The 19,333-nt window shown below is 39.4% G+C and overlaps 1 protein-coding gene across 1 annotated transcript; it reads right to left on the bottom strand.

Annotated features, from left to right (window-relative positions):
* Positions 1 to 3,785: 3,785 nt before the first annotated feature.
* LOC139938080 (fibrinogen-like protein 1) lies at positions 3,786 to 19,093 on the bottom strand (the record flags this gene model as incomplete). The annotated part of the gene is made up of 5 exons (XM_071933459.1): positions 3,786 to 4,075; positions 5,724 to 6,009; positions 8,119 to 8,399; positions 9,190 to 9,444; positions 18,994 to 19,093. Coding segments are annotated over 5 exons (1,212 nt in total), but the record flags the coding sequence as incomplete, so codon positions are not given.
* Between the last annotated feature and the right edge of the window lie 240 nt (positions 19,094 to 19,333).

The raw sequence follows: 19,333 nt of genomic DNA, 5'->3' as shown, positions 1-19,333 counted from the left end.
ACAACAACCAAACGGTTCCTATAAAACCAAAGGTATACTTTCCCTTTAAAGGGACACGTTGCCTTTGGATTGGGCGCTTAAATAATCGATTGCACTGAAATGATGGTTGTTGGAAAGATGTTTTAAAGGTACAATTGAACGAGCCTCCGTATAAACCTCATTGTATACAGTTTTCCTTTTACCTCGTGAATGTATACATGGCCCACCATTTTATGGAGTCACATGTTTTATATTTACTCCACAAAATGGTAGATCATGTTGTAACAAGAAGTACATTGTGAACTTTGGAAAACCACACCCTTTCGAGCCACTTTTGTGTCTATCATTAAATTTTGTTTTTGAATCATCATTTTAGGAAGAATATTTTGGATAACAAACGCTTTTTTCTAGTCCAAAGTGCCCGATCCAAAAGCAACATGTTTATTATAGAATGAACAATAATATCTGTGTATATACAATATTGCAAAAGTAGTTATGTATTGTCATACTTTGGTACCTATTTCGATTATTTGTTTTTGAGGGGGGGGGGGTGGGGCATTTCCATCCGATTCTTTCTTGTTATAAAGGTGAGAATGGTGGTAAGCATGCTATGGAACTACTTCGTCTGAAATGCCCCCCCCCCCCCTCACTACCACCCCGTTGATGAGTCAATAACAGTTTGTTGACAACATTTTAAAATCTAAACTCACCACAAGGCGAGTTTTTTAAATTCAAATGTCCTTGGTGTCAACTTATGAATGCTTAGACAGGAGATGCGGTTGGTACCCGCGCCGCCTTGCTAAACCTGGATGGATTTTTCTTAGTAAAGATATTGACAATTCTGTCTATAAATCAGCATTATAACCTAAACAAAAACCAAATATATGACCCTACACTGAATTAGTAAAGTTAAATATTTTTATTTTTATTTTTATGTACAGTTCAGATCCTACAGCTTAATCAAGGCACTTTGTAACATTATTATCCCTGTTCATTGGGCATATTTTTTTAGACCATTTCTCTAACTTTATCAAAACATTGTGGCTCATCCAGAACGGATTGAATAAGCGTTCGAGGCACTGGACACCTTTGTTAATTGTCAAAGACCAGTATTCCCACTTGGTGTATTGCAACATTATGCATAACATAACAAAATCTGTGAAAAGTTTAGCTTATTGGTTATCGAAGATGCAAGAAAAAAAAATGAAATAAACAACAAATATGTTGCACAATTAAAGTGTGTGCTTCCAGATGCATAAAAACAACCTCAGCTGAAGTTTTTTTTTTATTTTAGTGAGAAATTACCTCTTTCTCAAAAACTACGTTACTTCAGAGGGAGCCATTTCTCACAATGTTTTATGCTATCAATAGCTCTCCATTGCTTGGTACCAAATACGTTTTTATGCTAACCATCGTTTTTGAGTAATGGCGTCGAGTGCCTTTAAGTTAAAAACCTCGATTAATCAAAGAATTTTTTATACTATCAACAGCTCTCAATTAATCGCGTTACCAAGTGAGTTTTTATGCTAACCATCGTTTTTGAGTAATGGTGTCCAGTGCCTTTAAGTTAAAAACAATTGGATTTTTATATACAGCACAACTTCTCTAGATTATTCAAAGCACTTTGTAACATTGTTATCCCTGTTTATATTAGGCATATTTCTGGAGCATTCCTCTAAAACTTTTTCAGCACCCTCGCGAACAATATATTATCCCTGTTCATTTGTGCATATTTCTGGACTATTCCTCTAACTTCCTCAACACCCTGCCCCGTGGAACAATAGCGTTAATGGTTTATTATACACTATGGTTATAAGTGCCTTGCTCAAGGACACAAAATGTCATGGCCGGGATTCGAACCCAAACTCCGATAACTCAACCATCAGAACATGAGTCCAATACAGTAGACTGCCCGGCCATGACACCGTTTTAGTGTGCAATCAGTAATCAGAGTTTTGTTAAAATTTTCAAAAGTAATTGGTGCGGAATAAATATGTGTAAAACGAGTTTTATTAAATTGTGTATCGTCAAATCTCGAAGTCATCAAAAACGTTGCGATTGCAGATAGACGGATGGCATATGACGTCATTGACCACCATCTCTGTGCAAGCTCGGGTGAGTTTAGTAACTAGACTTGACCAGAAACTGTGACCTAGCTCTCGAATTAGCCATAACAACCATGCTCCAGTGCATGGTTCGGTCATGGTTCGATAAAGTCAATCTCCCCATGCTCTATGGTTTCTGGTCAGTCTAGTCGCCGACCGAACTTGGCCCCGTGTCCGAAACGGCGACTCAAGTTCGGCTACAGCTACGGCTAGATTGCGCGCGTCTGCCAGTGTTGAAGAATAGGCAGATGCGGATCGAGCCAAAGTCGCCGGGACATGGCCCAAGATGAAACGTGAACGCGTGTGTATGCGCTGCGTACGACTCTCAGAAGCCGAATCCAAAGCCGAAGCCGTGGATTTAGAAAAGGGCCTAGACATACAGTGAATTGTTAAAACTTTTATAGAACCGCAAGTGCGCCCCTAAACTTCTTTTCGGCACATCGATTTCTGTTTTGCAGAGGACGTGTAGGACGTTGTCCCACTCTTTTTCAATTTTGTGCCTGTCCATGGTTCAGTCAATGCTATTTGATACTCTGCTTGTTTTATCAGAGAACCCCCATTTTCACTAGACTTTTCCCCGTTTTAGCGATGTAGAAACTACTTCTGAGAGCGCCCTCTTTTGTACCCTCCTACAGTCCACGTTAATTTCGAGGGGACAGCATCTCCGACGGACAGAATTCGCTGGGACGACACTCTCCCGCATCATTACAGACTTATAATTTATAAATTAGTTTATACTCTTTACATCCGCTTAAAAACAACTGGCAAACAGAAAAACCTAATAAAGTCGTTTATAATCTTGGACGTCAACATTTCAAGTTAACTTCTGATTAATAGTCGAGTCGAAATTTGAGTATGCTTTTTATCGCGTGTGGGAGCCACCACGCACTGCAGGCGCGGTCCCGGAAGACCCACCAGAACCATGCTCAAGACAAAGCAGCCGATTTCACGAAACGCTGGGTTTAATCCTATTTCGACTTAGGACGAGTAACCCGTCCCGGTAGGATGGGTTCAAAGCGTCTTACTTTTTTGGATGCAGAACTTAACTCGTCACAAGCCCTAGATGAATCTTTAAGTTAAGAAGAGTTTGGTGAAATCGACGGCTGGTCGATCGAGGATGCAAGGAGTAAACAACAAGGAGGAGCTAATCAGCTGTATGCATGATAGAGTTGTGTGGCGTGTCAGACATTGAGCCCGGCTCAAGCATGCGGCAAGGCGACAACTTGGGTCCAGTGAGTGATTGCATGGGTTTGTTCGCATAGGAATGTTAGAGTTCAATATTCGATTAAAGTAGCTTTTCGATTTCTTTTCGATACTGTATCCTTGAAATTTCAAGACGGGACAATCGGGAGTCCAGAAACCTACTTTTATAAAGATTCATTGGAGTTTATAGATTTAAATATAATTTTAGTTAAAAAGTCCAATATTCGATTTTTTTTTTCTTGTAGAGTTCAATATTCGATTAAAATAACTATTCGAGTTATTTTTTGTATAGTATCTTGTTTTTCGTCTAATGAGTGAGGATGACATAATGCGATTTTAAGGTCTAGGGCAATCAGGAGTCCAGAAACGTATTTTTATAGGATTTCTTTGATTTAATAGATTGAAATATAATTTGATTTTTAAATCTGGGTAATATTCCCAAAATTAATGTGCTTTCTTTCAAAACATTTTAGATATAAAGCTCTGATTTACGAGGAATCATGCACGACGCATTCTCATTACAGTGCGCGTTATTTGCTGGTAGGTGGTGCTCCACACGATGCCGCGACTGTACTCATCGCCGGGGGGTATCTGAGAATACTCGCCGTTCAGATTACTGTACCGCTCGGCACCCAAGCCTATCCCTGGGCATTGATTGAACCACCAACCTCCCTTCAACTCATCGGCGCAGTTCAGATCGGGTTCGGCATCGTTGTCCTGGTCGTACGTCGTGAAGGGCTGTCCGTTGGATGGTGTTCCCTCCAAAGGAGAATGGGACAGACAATCACCTGAAACAAAAGCATATTAAATAATGACTTGCGAATTTTGAAATTAGTTATATAAAATGGACAATAAAAAAGGAAGTTCCAACAATATTTGAAAAGAAAAGTAGTTATCATCGGTAATAGGTTGTGCAAGTCTCGATTGTGTTCGAACCTCCTTAGTTGGTCCAAATCACATTATGTTTTCCGTGTGCGCAATTCTGTTTCTTCAAATACTAACAATTAGTTATACAAATATTGAGTTGTTTAGCCATGAAATAGATAAGAAAGTAAAGCAAACAACAAAGAAAATCAGAGAATAAAACTTGATCCTCGTTTTCTTGAATATAATTCTGCATTTTGCCCCATTGACATTAATGTTAGCGTTTATTTGTTTCCTCTAACAATCTTTGGGCGTGATTGTTGAATGTGATTGTTGAATTTTCTTTAAAAATAAGCGGTAACTTGGTCCCAAGTTAAACATTTTGATTCAATACTAAATTGAACAGTATCTTTTTATTGAATATATACGAATTTAATTTTATTTAAAACAAACTACAATTTTTTGTTTTCAAGAAGCTATTTTTTCTTAGTTCAGCCCCAAGTCATTTACATTTTACCCAATCAGTTTCTCTCGTGGTAATATTTGATATCTGAACAAAACGCCGTATCCCCTTAATGATCCCTGGCTGCTGCCTCTCTGGGGTATCATAAAACGTGGGGTTTGAGTTCTGGCTAAACGGCTGTTACACGTTGTGTATGGCTTCTGATTATCACACAGAACAGAGGCGTTGGCAAAATAGGGAGACCGCCGCTCAGTTGGTAGAGCGCCGCTGTGGCAGGGGGGTCTGTTCCCAAACGGAGATTATGTCGCCATTGGCAAATTTGTGTACAAACTTTGTGTCCTCTTTTGAATAATCATTCTTCCAAATTCCCCATATGGGGGACAAAATCTCCAGCGGCAGAATTCCCTGGGACACCGGCACTTTAATCTGGAGGTCGCTGGTTCCCGATTTAGATTTCTTTGTTTGAAACTAAAATGCTTCAAATAGCTTGAGTTAACGACTCTAACGCTGGGTTCAAGAACGCTGGATGTGGTATAGTCATATCAAGGAAGTCTTGAGGCCTTTCCACACTGTCCAAAATCTCAGGGTCGGAACCGGTTCCGAACCGGACATTTTGTTCATCCCGTTTCACACTGTAACAATTTCAATCCGCCTCCGATCCGGGTAGCATGCTCTAGCCGGATAGACATCATCCCTGGCAGGGACCAGGGTTGAAAATCTCAATCCGGGTCGAAATTTAATTTTTCGGCATGAACCGTTAACAGTTCACGCATTAGCCGGTTCACGTACAGACCAGTCTGAATGTTGCTTGTATCTGATCCATGTCGAAAGAAGCGAGGCTGAACCGGAGAAGACCCGGGAAGGTTTCAACGCGGTTCGAAATGGAGTGAAAAGGCCTAAAGTGTGGTGGCTTCGTAAAAACATATATTTAGGTGTAGGCCTATGTGGCATTTTGATCCCCGATGTGTGTCACCCAAATTAACATCAACTGAAGGAAGTCGAATCAAAGGAAAGCGCCACAAGACACAAATTTTACACCGGCAGTGTACGTCTGTAACAGCTCAGAAAACGCATTCGAATTGTTACAAACTGTGTAATAGCTCACTTACTCAAAGGGTTTTCACGATCAGCTTTAAATGCACCAACATGAAGAGTGTAGTTCTCTCCATCGACACGAAAATCATTATACGCCCCAGCCTGGTGGCTTCCATTCTTGATAGTTAGCCTCACCCTCATCTGCCATCCCTGCTCCCCAGCTACGGGTTCAGTGAGACGACGGAGGATCTCGTTCCCCAGCCAGAACGACCCTTCCTTGTCACCGAAACCATCCCTATACTCGGCCCAGCTGCGGGTGAAATTCAGCGCCCCATCCCCGCGTCTACGTCTCTGGAAAACCTGATGAACAAAATAACGACATTAATTTTTATCAGACATCTCAAGAAATTGTAACAATTGAGAGCAAATTATTTGCGAAAGCGACCGCTGTTTGAATTTATATTTTAAGCAACACAAACATGTGCTTAACATTACATTTTTTTTAAGGCGGTGTTGCAGGAGATTCTGTCCCACCAGAGATGATGTCCCCGTGCCCCACCCTCCCCATCCCCCATACGGCAAACGGTTTGCAAACTACTTCTGATAGCGCCCTCTTTTGAATCCTCCTCCTCCAACCTATGTTAATTTGGACAGAATCTCCGTCCAGAATTCCCTGGGACACCGGCACTAAAATCTTGTCATCACTCGACAACCTCGTTCCCCAGTCATCCAGACTATAACATCAACAGACTTTATCTCTGACACCACTGTGCGCTGTGCGCAATCCACTGTCATCTCGACTATGAGAAACCCAAAATACATCGCAAAATGAAGACAGTAGACCATGGCAGGCCAAAACACCGCATCACCAGATTTTCCCCAATAAGAAACCCAGTCGACCCTCTATTCTACCAATATAACGCCGTTCTCGACACCCATGCCCCCACCAAAACCAGCGTGCACATTGCCTTGGATCGGACGAGTTGTCTTCCGCTAAACGAACGACGCTGTCGTTTAGTTCACCTCAAGGTGTACTGTTTTTTTCTTCCAAACTCAGCAAAATTTTTGTTATTAAGGCATTGGACACCTGTGGTAATTTTCATAGACCAGTCTTCTCACTTAATTGTGTATCCCCAACATATGAATAAATTAGCAAATCTGTGATTTTTTTATATACAATTTGGCATCGTAGTTGCAAAATAAAAAAATACCCTTGTTGCACAACTTTGTGTGGGCTTTCAAATGCCTAAACAAGTTTCAGGCCTGAAGTCTTTTAGTATTCGAGTGAGAAATTTACCTATTTCTCAAAAATAACGTTACTTCAGAGGGAGCCTTTGTTTAAAAAAAAATTATACTCTAAACAGCTCCCCATTGCTCGTAATTTATATCGCGTACGTTTTAAAGGAACACCTTTGAAAAGCGTTCTGTAACCGTTTGTTATAAAATGCATATGGGTAGAAAGATGTTGTAAAAGAAGAACACAATGATCCACACAAATATGCCTCGAAATTGCTAGGTTTCTTTATACCTCGTCGACTAACACGGTCGGCCATTTATGGGAGTCAAATAAATGGCCGAGCGTGTTTGTTCGCGACGTAAAAGGAAAACCGTGCAATTTTGAGTGATACTTGTGTGGATCATTATATTCTAGTTTTAAAACATCTTTCCAACCATATGCAATTTATAACAAACGGTTACAAACGCTTTTTACATACAGACCAACTCGTCCGATCCAAGGCAACATGTTCCTTTAACATTATTTTGAGTAATTAACAATTTCAGTGTCCAGTGCCTTTAAGACAAAATTCGACAACTTCAAATCCAATTTTTATTCTAATGTTAAAACTTACGTGACTGTGAGAACAAAACGCAATTTTTTAAGGTCACCAATCATCCAATAAAAAGGGAAACCAGAACCATTCTACCTCATTTCCAAACAACTCAGCAATCGGGAGCAGATTCTCAGATTGCTTTTCAAAAAAAAGGTCACAAAAATCAGAGACAATAATACGGTTCTAGAGTTTCAAAACAATGAAAGAATGCGTCAAAGCGACGAGAAGGGCTGATATTAAGGAGGTTTAGCTGCACGTTACGCACAAAAAACGTGAACGTGAACGTGAGAAAATGTTTGTAAAGATCTCACGTTTTAAGCATACGTGAAGTTACTTCTTTTTACGTCTGGTACGTACGTGCAGACGCCATGAGCATGACATGAGCCCAAAGTGGTGACGTCACCTAGAAACGACACAATATTTTCTGACGTTCACATTCACGTTTTTGCTCGCGTAACCTGCAGCTAAACCTCCCTATAATGATTGAGTTTATCTGCCACGGGCCCCGAAATGCCACGATACTAAAAAAGGAAGACAAGGGTACAAATAAGGTTCCAAAACCCGAACGCGTGTCTCAAAAAGAGGAAAAAGTCTCGCATAGAATCATAAAAATATAAAGAGAGCAAAGAAAACTTACTATCCATCCCTTCTTATTCATGTAACAGTAGACCTCCAGGCCGTCAGGATACTGAGATGGGGTGATATTGTACACACCACTCTCGGTATGACCAGCGTCGAGCAAGGCCTGGCAGTCAACGTATACGGGCTTGGTGGTAGTTGTAGGTTCAGTGGGTGTAGTTGGAGGAACCTTGGTAGTAGTTGGCGGATCTGTGGTCGTAGTTAGCGGGTCCGTGGGGGTGGTTGGCTGGCCGTTGGTGGTTGCGCTTGGCTGATTGGTCGAGGCATCTTTTGAAGATACTAAAATACAAAATAAGAAAGTATGCAACAGTTAACCTACGAGTAGTAGTAGGTCGGAGTAGATTTGATTGCTGACATTGTTTTTCATCAAAGACGTTGAAGAGTCAACGGTACATTTGGAAGTCATTTTTCAAAACACAGTCACACCTTATCCAGTCCGATGGAATCTCCAAAACGGATGAAAACTCTCTAGCAATAAATGATTTAGACGATGAATAGAAAACATTAAATCAACAAATTTGTTCTTGTGTTCTGGTTTAAACCTTGTTTGTAACAGAGAATGAGAATTTTCCCCACAGTATCATTGAGCGGCCATTTCCCCATTCAAACCGTTGTAACCAAACCGAGGCTGAAGTAAAATAGTCTGGTTCCTTTGTCGAGAATTAGAACTACGTGTAATTATTGCGTATGCCACGGCCCAGGTACCCAGCTTGTTTACTGCATACTCCTTTACGTTGTTCCCATGTTTGCATATATTCAGACAGAATTCAATGGTATTCTTTCAATACTATCATCATCAGAAGACTGTGTAAGTTTTATGTGAATCTGTGATCTTAGACGATTTTTTTCTCTTACCAATATAGTAAAAGTTTGCGGTAATACCATGTAATGATAATCTCTAAATGAGCTGGGGTGGTTCTGAAAAGAACCATTGGTTTCTTTCCAGAACCACCCCAACTTAATCAAAGATTATCATTGCATGGTCTTACGCAAACCTTTATATCGTATTTCCACCATGCAATGTTTCAAATCCTCCCAATTCTGTAGCGTTCCTTCTACAATTTCTCACCTTCGCATTCAAAATGAGCGCGAATCCTCGCCACGTCACTCGTAAAGATCGGTTTATCTGTGAAATTCGCCCCGTCCGATCTTCCTTCCGCTACGGTCGGGTTGACTCCTCCAACCTTGATCCGTGTGCAGGAGCATCGGTTCGCGTGGTCTTCAGAGGGCAATATCCACCGGAGTTTGCCCTCGCTCTCCGGGTCACGTTTTTGTCCGTAGTAGCACACCCTCCCGTCGACCTCTCGGCTTCCAACAACCAGTACTTTAACATGAAATCGAATCAGAAAGCAGATTGCTCGTCAAGCTATAAGACTTTTTGCAATACGGTGGACACAATACTGGGTGCGTTCGATTAGCTTATCTGGGTCTACCCCGCGGTGCTCACTCGGGTGAGCCCCTGACAAGAGCTAAACCAACGATCACTCACCGCTCTTGTAGTGACGTCATGCACCTGTGGCCACTCCCCAAGTGACCCACTCCACAAGCAGGGCACTGGGGGCTGACCCGGGTGAGGCCCATGGAATGACGTCAAACCTATTCGAACGCACCGGGGGCAGACCGGGGTCGACCCAGGGAATCTAAACGAACGCACCCTATACAGGGTGTTTTAAAAAAAAGTTTACATTTAGAAAAATGAAAAGTGAAAAGTTGAGCTCAATTGGTAGTCGAAGTTCTCACAATGCTTTATACTATAAACAGGTCTCCATTACTTGTCACCAAATAGGGTTTTATGCGAATAACTATTTTGAGTAACTACCAACAGTGTCCACTGCCTTTAAACTGAACATCACACAGAGATAAATGAAAACATTTTCAAAGTATAACTCTAGTATGAGGGGATTGTTTAGAGGGTAAATTTATCACAAGGGGCCCATTTGGCGGCCGTCTTTGCGGCCAGTTTGGATTTCTGACACATTTTGCAACTAAACAGCATACAGAGACACATGAAAACATTGGGGTTTTCAGCATAACTTTAGCATGGGAAAGTGATTGAAAATGGTTATACACGAATTAACCTCAATTTATTGTCAATTCAAGTTTGTGCAGGAAGGATTAGAGGGGTTAGAGCAACAACATTATTTTGGCAAAACAGTCTGTCCCGTTTTTTTGTATGTCCATATTGGAGCATGAATTAAGATAGCCTGCCGTCGATTTCACCAAACTCTCCCTAACTTAGGATTAATCTCAGGACTTAGGACGAGTTAAAGACACAAGACACTATTGGTTATTGTCAAAGTCTTCTCACTTAGTGTATCTCAACATATGCATGAAATAACAAACCTGTAAAAATTTGAGCTCAATTGGTCGTTGAAGTTGCGAGATCATAATGATGAAAGAACAACACCCTTGTCACACGAAGCTGTGCGCTTTCAGATGCTCGATTTCGATACCTCAAATTCAAAATCTGCGGTCTCGAAATCAAATACGTGGAAAATTATTTCTTTCTCGAAAACTACGTCACTTCAGAGGGAGCTGTTTCTCACAATATTTTATACCATCAACCTCTCCCCATTACTCGTTACCAAGTAAGGTTAAATGCTAATAATTATTTTGAGTAATTACCAATAGTGTCCACTGCCTTTAAGTTCCGTATCCAAAGTCGTAGGACGCATTGAACCCATCCTAATCTAGGACGGGTTACTCGTCCTAACTCGAGATAGAATTAATCCTAGCGTTTCGTGAAATCGGCTGCAGCTATCTAGATATCTGCGGTGTTTAGCCGTTCAATGCATATACCCCCACCCCCCACATCCACTGTTTATCCCCGTCACTTAAAGGAACGTTACAGAATTGGTAAGAAAAAAAATCGTGAAGATCACAGATTTACATAAAACTAACACGATCTGATGATGATGATAGTAGAAAACATCCCTTGAAATATTTCTGTCTGAAATTTCATATTTGATGAGAAATAAATAATCTAATTTCGCGTTTGGAGTTTATCGCTCAGTGACCGTTTTATTCATTTTTGTTTGGGCATCGATGCAATGCAGAATTTGTAATCGGTTTTTCACTATTCTCTCGTGACCCAGAGGGTCGATCAATCTCAAACTTCTACAGGTTTGTCAGTTTATGTATATGGTGGATTACATAGAGTGCTTACACTGCCAGCAACTGTTTTGCTAGCAAAACCAATTCTGTAATGTTCCTTTAACCATGGATGAAATCAAAACTGAGTGCTTGAGGCTGGTTTGTAACTTTGTATGAATTCAGTTTTCTTATAGTTTGTTTTTACCCTCACGAAGTTTACATGACTTCTTTTGTAAAAGTGCAGAACACAAGGGTATAGCGTGTATTAAGTTAAAACAGATAAATCGTCATGTACAGGGTGTGTCAAAAAAAAGTTGACCGGGATTGTTGATGTTTATTCAAAACAAACAAATTGACACTCAACAGTTCAATAAAGAATACATTAAACAAGCGCTCTCTCCTGCTTAATAGACAAAAAAGAATGAACGAAGTTGATCATTCCTATAGAGGATTTATGTCTCAGACAATTGAACATAAAGCTTATTACAAGCACAAATTGAAACCCGTTGAGTAGAAAATCGTGTCTTGCATATTCATTATAACGGATTCGATTTTCGCGAATGCACGGGCGTTCGTATTTTTACCAATACGCGACCAAATCAAAAAGGAGCATGGACGAGCCCCGCCCCCGCCCCCGCCCCCAATTGCTCCCCTCCTCAATTGCAATATACACCGAACCTTTATCATATGTATATAACAAACATGGAAATTGTTTCTCGTACTCGTGAAACCGAATCAATTATTGTTGATTTAGAATTGCGGCATGACTCATTTCGGCAATTTACTCTTCAGGCGACGCCATTAACATTTCAATAGAAGGCAGTGGTGAGATGCTATACACACCGGCATTGTGTTGGGTGCGTTGGTGTCACAATATTTTATCTCATGGGGACACCTAATTAATGTCGAATTGAGGTACTTTTTGTAAACACAAAACACAATGTTCACAGATTTACATTAAAGTTTGAAGATTATGAAGAGGGCTTCACTTCAAATATTACTTTCTGAGGTGCCGTAGAGAAATTGTTGAGAAATGAGTAAAACAATGTAACAAAAATACGTTGTAAATGCTTAAGAGACTAAAAATTAAATTATTTCTGTGATTTTTATTTTACTCATTTCTAAAAAAAAAAAAAAATACAGCACCTCAGAAAGTAATGTTTTACAGAGAAGTTTTCTACCATCATTATCTTCAAACCGTATAAGTTTAATGTAAATCTGTGGACATTGTGATTTGTGTCCTACAAAAAGTAGACCTACCCAGACCATTTAAAGGAATGTTACAGAATTCGCCAGAAAAAAAATCGCTAAGAGAAAATAGTGAAAATCGACATCGATGCAAAAAAAATAAAAAATAATAATAAAACGCTCACTGAGCGATAAACCTCAAACGCGAAAATAGATTATTTATTTGTCATCGAATGTGACATTTCAGACAGAAATATTTCAAGGGGTGGTTTATACAGTAACTGTCATCATCATTAGACCGTGTACGTTTTATGTAAATCTGTGATCTACACGACTCTTTTTCTTACCAATTCTGCAATGTTCATTTAATTATTATTATCAGAGGGTTTTTTGCCGTTCGTTTTATAATACCGTTCTCTATGCAATCATGGATGCGTAAAACCTGTTATTTTATTTTCCGAATAAAAGTTTTAACGCTCTAAAAATCTGTGATCTTCACGGTTTTTTTCTTTTCTTCTTTTCTTTCTTACCGATTCTGTAATGTTCCTTTAAGTTGCTCTCGGTCTCCGTATAGCGAATATTAAAGCACCCTTACGTCACTGAAGTGTTCCGGGAAGAGCATTATAAAACTTTCATCCGGAAATTAAAATTACAGGGTTTAGGCTTCGATGACTGCGTTGAGACGACAACACAAAAGAAGTCTCAAGCTCTAATGATGATGATCAAAGGAACAAAAGGCTCGCCTATGATCACAGATTAAATTACATCAAACTGATGTCATGCAAAACGTGTAATTGGTTTTTCACTATTTTTTTCGTGACCCAGATGGCCGATCGATCCCAAACTTCTACAGGTTTGCCAGTTTATGTACACGACGTGTACATGGCGGATTACATAAAGTGCTTACACGGCCTAACTCTTTTGTCAGCAAAACAGTTCTGTAATGTTCCTTTAAACGAACCCTTCCCATGAAGCGGGTAGAAAGGGCGTTCGTAGCTACTAGTTCTTTCACGGTCGTTTAAAACAGGCATGGTCGAATTGCCCTGTGATAGCGAGGGCCTTTATTACACGGCGGTTCGACCATGCAAGGTTTTAAACGACCGTGAAAGAACTATAGTAGCTACCCTATTATTCCATTCATAATACCTTTTTGGTTAAAAGGCGTAATAAAGTAAGAAACTCTGTAAAACTTATCCGTTTTCGAGTGCTTGAGCTCTGTATGTTTCCACCTCCATGGTATGTTCAGTATACATGTCATGTTACATGTATGTGCATGTACGATGTCCGTACTCGTGTGTTTTTCGGTTCCGTTCGTGCGCATGCGCGTGTATAGTCTTGGCGCATCATTATTCGCTGGTTTTCCTTTAACACACCAAGTGAGGTTTTAAGCTAATAATTATTTTGAGTAATTACCAATAGTGTTCACTGCCTTCAATTGAAAGTTTGCAAAAAATATTGAATTTGGTCAAAACATCAGGGCCCAATTCAATGGCACTGCTTGCCGTAAGCAAATAATCGGCGCTTACGGAAGCAGGGAATTCTGTGCTTACGTCAAGCGTATGTCACGGGGTTTGGGATGGCTTCTGTGCTTGCGTAGGGCCTACTCCACGTTACAAGGCATTATATGCTTCGCCTGCACGTATAAGCGGTGATTGGTGATTGTAAGCGCAGAATTCAGCGGTAAGCAGAGATATAAAATTGGGCCCTAGTGTTAAAGGCAGTGGACACTATTGGTAATTACTCAAAATAATTATCAGCATAAAACCTCACTTGGTAACGAGTAATGGGGAGAGGTTGGTAGTATAAAACACTGTGAGAAACGTCTCCCTCTGAAGTGAAGTAGACCTCAGATTTAGAATTTGAGGTCTCGAAATCAAGCATCTGAAAGCACACAACTTCGTGTGGCAATGGTGTTTTTTTTTCATCATATCTCGCAACTCTGACGACCGATTGAGCTCAAATTTTCACAGATTTGTTATTTTATGCATATGTTGAGATACACCAATTGAGAAGACTGGTCTTTGACAATTACCAATAGTGTCCACTGTCTTTAAAGCCATTGGACGGACATAAAATTGAGCCCTGGTGTTAAAGCCAGGACACTTTCGGTAAACAGTATTGTCCAAGGCCCACACTTCGTGTACCACAACTTATATATATAAAATAACAAACCTGTGAAAATTTAGGCTCAATCGGTTATCGGAGTCGGGAGAAAATAACGGGAAAACCCACCCTTGTTTCCGAACGTTTCGCCGTGTCATGACATGTGTTTAAAATAAATCCGTAATTTTCGATATCGAGAATTGATATTGTTGTAATGTTTTCTCAAAAAGTAAAGAATTTCATGGAATAATATTTCAAGAGAAGTCTTTCACCATTACCTACTGTAAACCCTGTAAGTAATTTGTAAATCTGTGAACTTATAAAACAAAATTCTGTTCCGAAAGTGTCCAAAGGCTTTAACACGGTTGAATGCGGTTTGTTTAACAACGATGGAAATGTCTATAAATTACTTTGCGATGAGCCTGCCAAGCGAGGTTTTGTCGATTTGTTTGTTTGCTGTTGTTATTTTTGCCGCAAGGTCATAATCCGTTTTTAACCTTCACCTAAGACGTCAAACCATTGTTCCATCGCTTAATTATTTCGAACAAATGACACGGTGGCTGCCTTTTACACAATATCACACCATTCCTTCGAAATTATGTAGCGCTGGAACAATATAACATGACGTCAAAGCTAACGAGGTTAACCACAGATAAGTTGACGACTAATGAAGCTAAAACTCTACAGGTAAATTATATTAAATTAACATCTTCATTTACATTGAGTAGGGATTCCTATCATGGCCAAAGACTTGGTATACAAAAGGTATCAAAACCCAGCTTTTAAAAAACCAACAAACGTTACAAACGAATGAAAGATGAACTCAATATTATTACCCACGCCATGTCAAGCTCCAACGATGACCAGATTACATGAAACTGGGTCGACTATTGGACAAACCATTCGACTTCACAGTTTATATTAACGTTTTGTTTTACCCTTACACTGATGTGTGTTAGCACTGTATACTCAGTGCTTTCCCGAGTCCTGTGAACAAAAATCACAGGCATTTTACTCGGTGATATTCGAACCCACAACCTTTGCAATTCTTGGCAGTGTTTATCCAACTAGACCACCGAGATTTCCGTAAGCTATTGAGGCAGTTCGAAACCTATGTTATTAGCAGCTGGTACCGCAACGACATACTAATCGGTGTAAGGGTAAAACAAACATATTATTATTCTTTATCCCCGATGCAAAATCAACATTACATTTCACAATTTTACTTAAGGAGACTACTTTTGCTTCGCAAATATCCAAGGTATGCTATATATTTTGGGTTCGCTCTTTTGCATTCATAAAGGTCTAATGTGATCGTTTCAATGTTTTTCAAACATATTCTTATAGTTACACGCAGAAATGTTTTTGTTTTCTTCATGTACTTCAGATTATCTCATAAAACAGTAATAGTTAGCATTAAAGGCACAGGACACTATTTCTGATCACTCAAAATAATTGTTAACATAAAAACTGACTAATGGAGTAATGGAGAACTAAAACATCGAGAAAGAGGTAATTTCTCACTCAATACTAAAAGACTTCTGGCTTAAAGCCTTTTTTATTAGGTATCTGAAAGCACATAAATTTGTGCAACAAGGGTGTTTTTATTTTACTATTCTCTGGTACCTTCGATGTTGGGATACACCCAGTGAATATACTGTCTATACCAAACGTGCCCAGTGCCTTTAAGAGCGCTGAAAATGGGCTCGTTAAGAAAAAATACAAATTGCAAAACCGTTTTAGTTGGGCAGAAGTGCCCCCCCCCCCCCACCAGACACACCTCCAAGGAACAAAGGAGCACCCTATTGGCCATTAAACCTTTACCCTAGTTATCGCACTGCTAAAAACAATGACAGATAAAATGAAACGCTTTCGCAGGCGGCTGTTCATGCAATTACGCAGACATTATATTCTTCCTACTTTAGTCTGATTCATAGTTTTTGGCCCTTAGAGAAAATAGAAGAACTGTGATTAAAGACATTGGACACTATTGATAAATGTCAAAGACCAAATTTCTTCTCACTTGATGTATCTCAATATATGCCAAAAAATAACAATTCTGTGAAAATTTGAACTCAATTTGTCGTCGAAGTTGCGAGATAATAATAAAAGAAAAAACACCCTTGTCACACGAGGTTGTGTGCTTTTAGATGCTTGATTTCGAGACCTCAAATTCTAAATCTGAGGTCTCGAAATCAAATTAGTGGAAAATTACTTCTTCTCGAAACCAACGTTACTTCAGAGGGAGCCGTTTCTCAAAATGGTTTATACTATTAACAGCTCTCCATCGCTTGTTACCAAGTCAGTTTTTATGCTAATAATTATTTCGAGTAATAATTAATAGCGTCCACTGCCTTTAAATACATATCAACAAGTATATTTCAAAGCTTATTTCATTGTGAACAGTTATGTCAGCCCTTGTGCGTAAAAAAACGCGACCTACTATTTTGTGAAAATTTAACATCATGCCTGATGATGTGTGGTGTTATTGAAACGTCTGAACACGGACATTAATTTATGTTTAATTAACTTTGGCCAAACTTTGACTAAACTGACTATAATTTCAATCTAAAAGCAGTGATTGCAAAGACCAATGTAAAATACCCATGTAAAATACCAATGGAAAATATTCAGACAAATATTTCCGTCTGAAATGTTGTCAACATTTGAGAAAATGGCATTTTCACCGCCCCCTCCTTGAGGTTGTGCCTATGAACAATTGTCTAAAAACAATTTCAATCTGAAAGCAGTGATTGCAAAGACTATGATGTACCAATGTCAAATTTGCAGACATTTCCGTCTGAAATGTTGTCAATTAAATTTGAGAAAAATGGCATTTGCACAACCCCATTTGGAAATTGTTCCTATAAAATTATCTTCCTGCCCAGCCTGGTTGCTCAGAACTTTGCAAAACCGTTTTACATTTTGTTTTCCTTTTCAAAAAAATAATATTGTTTGTTGCTGGTAGGTCATTTTGTTCTATGTCTTTATGTTTTCTGGCGAAAATGAAATGCCACCCTATATTACAACTTTGGTGTTTTCGAACAAAATATGAACACTCATAAATTCCCCAAGAAAAATGACAAAACATGAAGAACCGTCGTTCACCAAATTGGGTGAAAATGCTCGCAAGTAATTTGAGTATCAGTAACGCCTAAAAGATTGGAAGTAAGTAAGTGGCTTGTTTAAATGCACTGGGCACTATTGGTAAATACTCAAAATAATTGCTTTCATACAACATACTTCGTATCGAACAACGGGGAGCTGTAGATAATCTAAAACATTTTGAGAAACAGCTCTTTCTGAAGTAACGTAGTAACGTATTTTGAGAAAGAGGTAATTTCTTACCTCTGAAATGAAAATCGCAGAGCAATGTTTTCAGGGGAGTCGCTTTAACCTTTTGACATGATTTAATAATTTCCCTCTCACTGAGACACAAAGTCTATTCGTGGAATTGTGTTATTCATTTCTTAAAAACTACAGCACCTCAGCAAGTTTTATTTTAAGGGAAACTTTCTACTATCATTATCTTTATAAACCGTGTAAGTTATATGTAAATCTGTGCAGCCTATTTTTGTGTTTTGTGTCGCACAGAAAATACCCACAACCCTTTAACTGTGTGTCTAAATGATTGAAAGAACTGACAAAGAACAATGCTCATGTTTTGTCTGATCAACCATACATGAAACTAACCTGTGAACATTTGGGCTTAAAGACACTGGACACTATTGGTAATTGTCAAAGACCAGTCTTCTCACTTGGTGTATCTCAACCTATATGCATAAAATAACAAACCTGTGAAAATTTAAGCTCAATTGGTCGTCGAAGTTGGGAGATAATAATGAAAGAAAAAACACCCTTGTCCTACGAATTTGTGTGCGTTTAGATGGTTGATTTCAAGACCTCAAATTCTAAATCTGAGGTCTCGAAACCAAATTCGTGGAAAATTACTTCTTTCTCGAAAACTATGTCACTTCAGAATGAGCCGATTCTCACAATGTTTTATACCATCAACCTCTCCCCATTACTCGTCACCAAGTAAGGTTTTATGCCAATAATTATTTTGAGTAATTACCAATAGTGCCCACTGCCTTTAAAAGCACTACTATTGGTAACAGCTTCAGAAACGTACTTGATAACGAGCAATGGAGAGCAGTTGATAGTATAAAACATTGTGAGAACGGCTTCCTCTGAAGTAAACTTTAGTTTTGATAAAGAGGTAGTTGCTCACTCAATAATAATAAAAGACTTCAGACCTGTGGCCGCTTATTAGGCATCGGAAAGCACACGGTTGTGCAACAAGTGTGTTTTTTTTTTTCACTATTCTCTTGCAACTCCGATGACCAACTGAGACCAAATTTCCACTGATTTGTTATTTATGCGTAATGTTGGTATATACCAAGTGAGAATACTGGTCCTTGACAATTACAAAAGGTGTCCAGTGTCTTAAAGAGGAGGAGAATGATAGTCTCAACTCTACTTGACTTACCGGACAAGGCGACCAAGACGAGGGTGAAAACCTTCCAGGGCTTCCGCTCCGTTCGCTCCCCGTCCATGATCAACTCACGTTTCGATCCGATCAGGAGATTTAATTATTAATCATAAGTGACGAACGGACCTGTGGCTGGTGGAAAAGTGGGCAGACGATGCTTACAGCTCCGCGACCTCGTGTCCTTATAACACTTTGAAAATCGAAATTTGCTTATCACTTGGAGGTGGGGTAAATGAACGAGTGTTAAATGTGTACACATTGTGATGTTGGATACTGTTATGGTGACGTCACTTTACCGTGGCGTGAAAATGATATCTATTGGACCGTCGCGTCGCTA

Source organism: Asterias amurensis, chromosome 6, assembly GCF_032118995.1.
Source record: "Asterias amurensis chromosome 6, ASM3211899v1".
Classification (NCBI taxonomy): Eukaryota; Metazoa; Echinodermata; class Asteroidea; order Forcipulatida; family Asteriidae; genus Asterias; species Asterias amurensis.
Note: the sequence above shows the minus strand (reverse complement) of the source record. Positions and strands in the feature narration are given on the sequence as shown.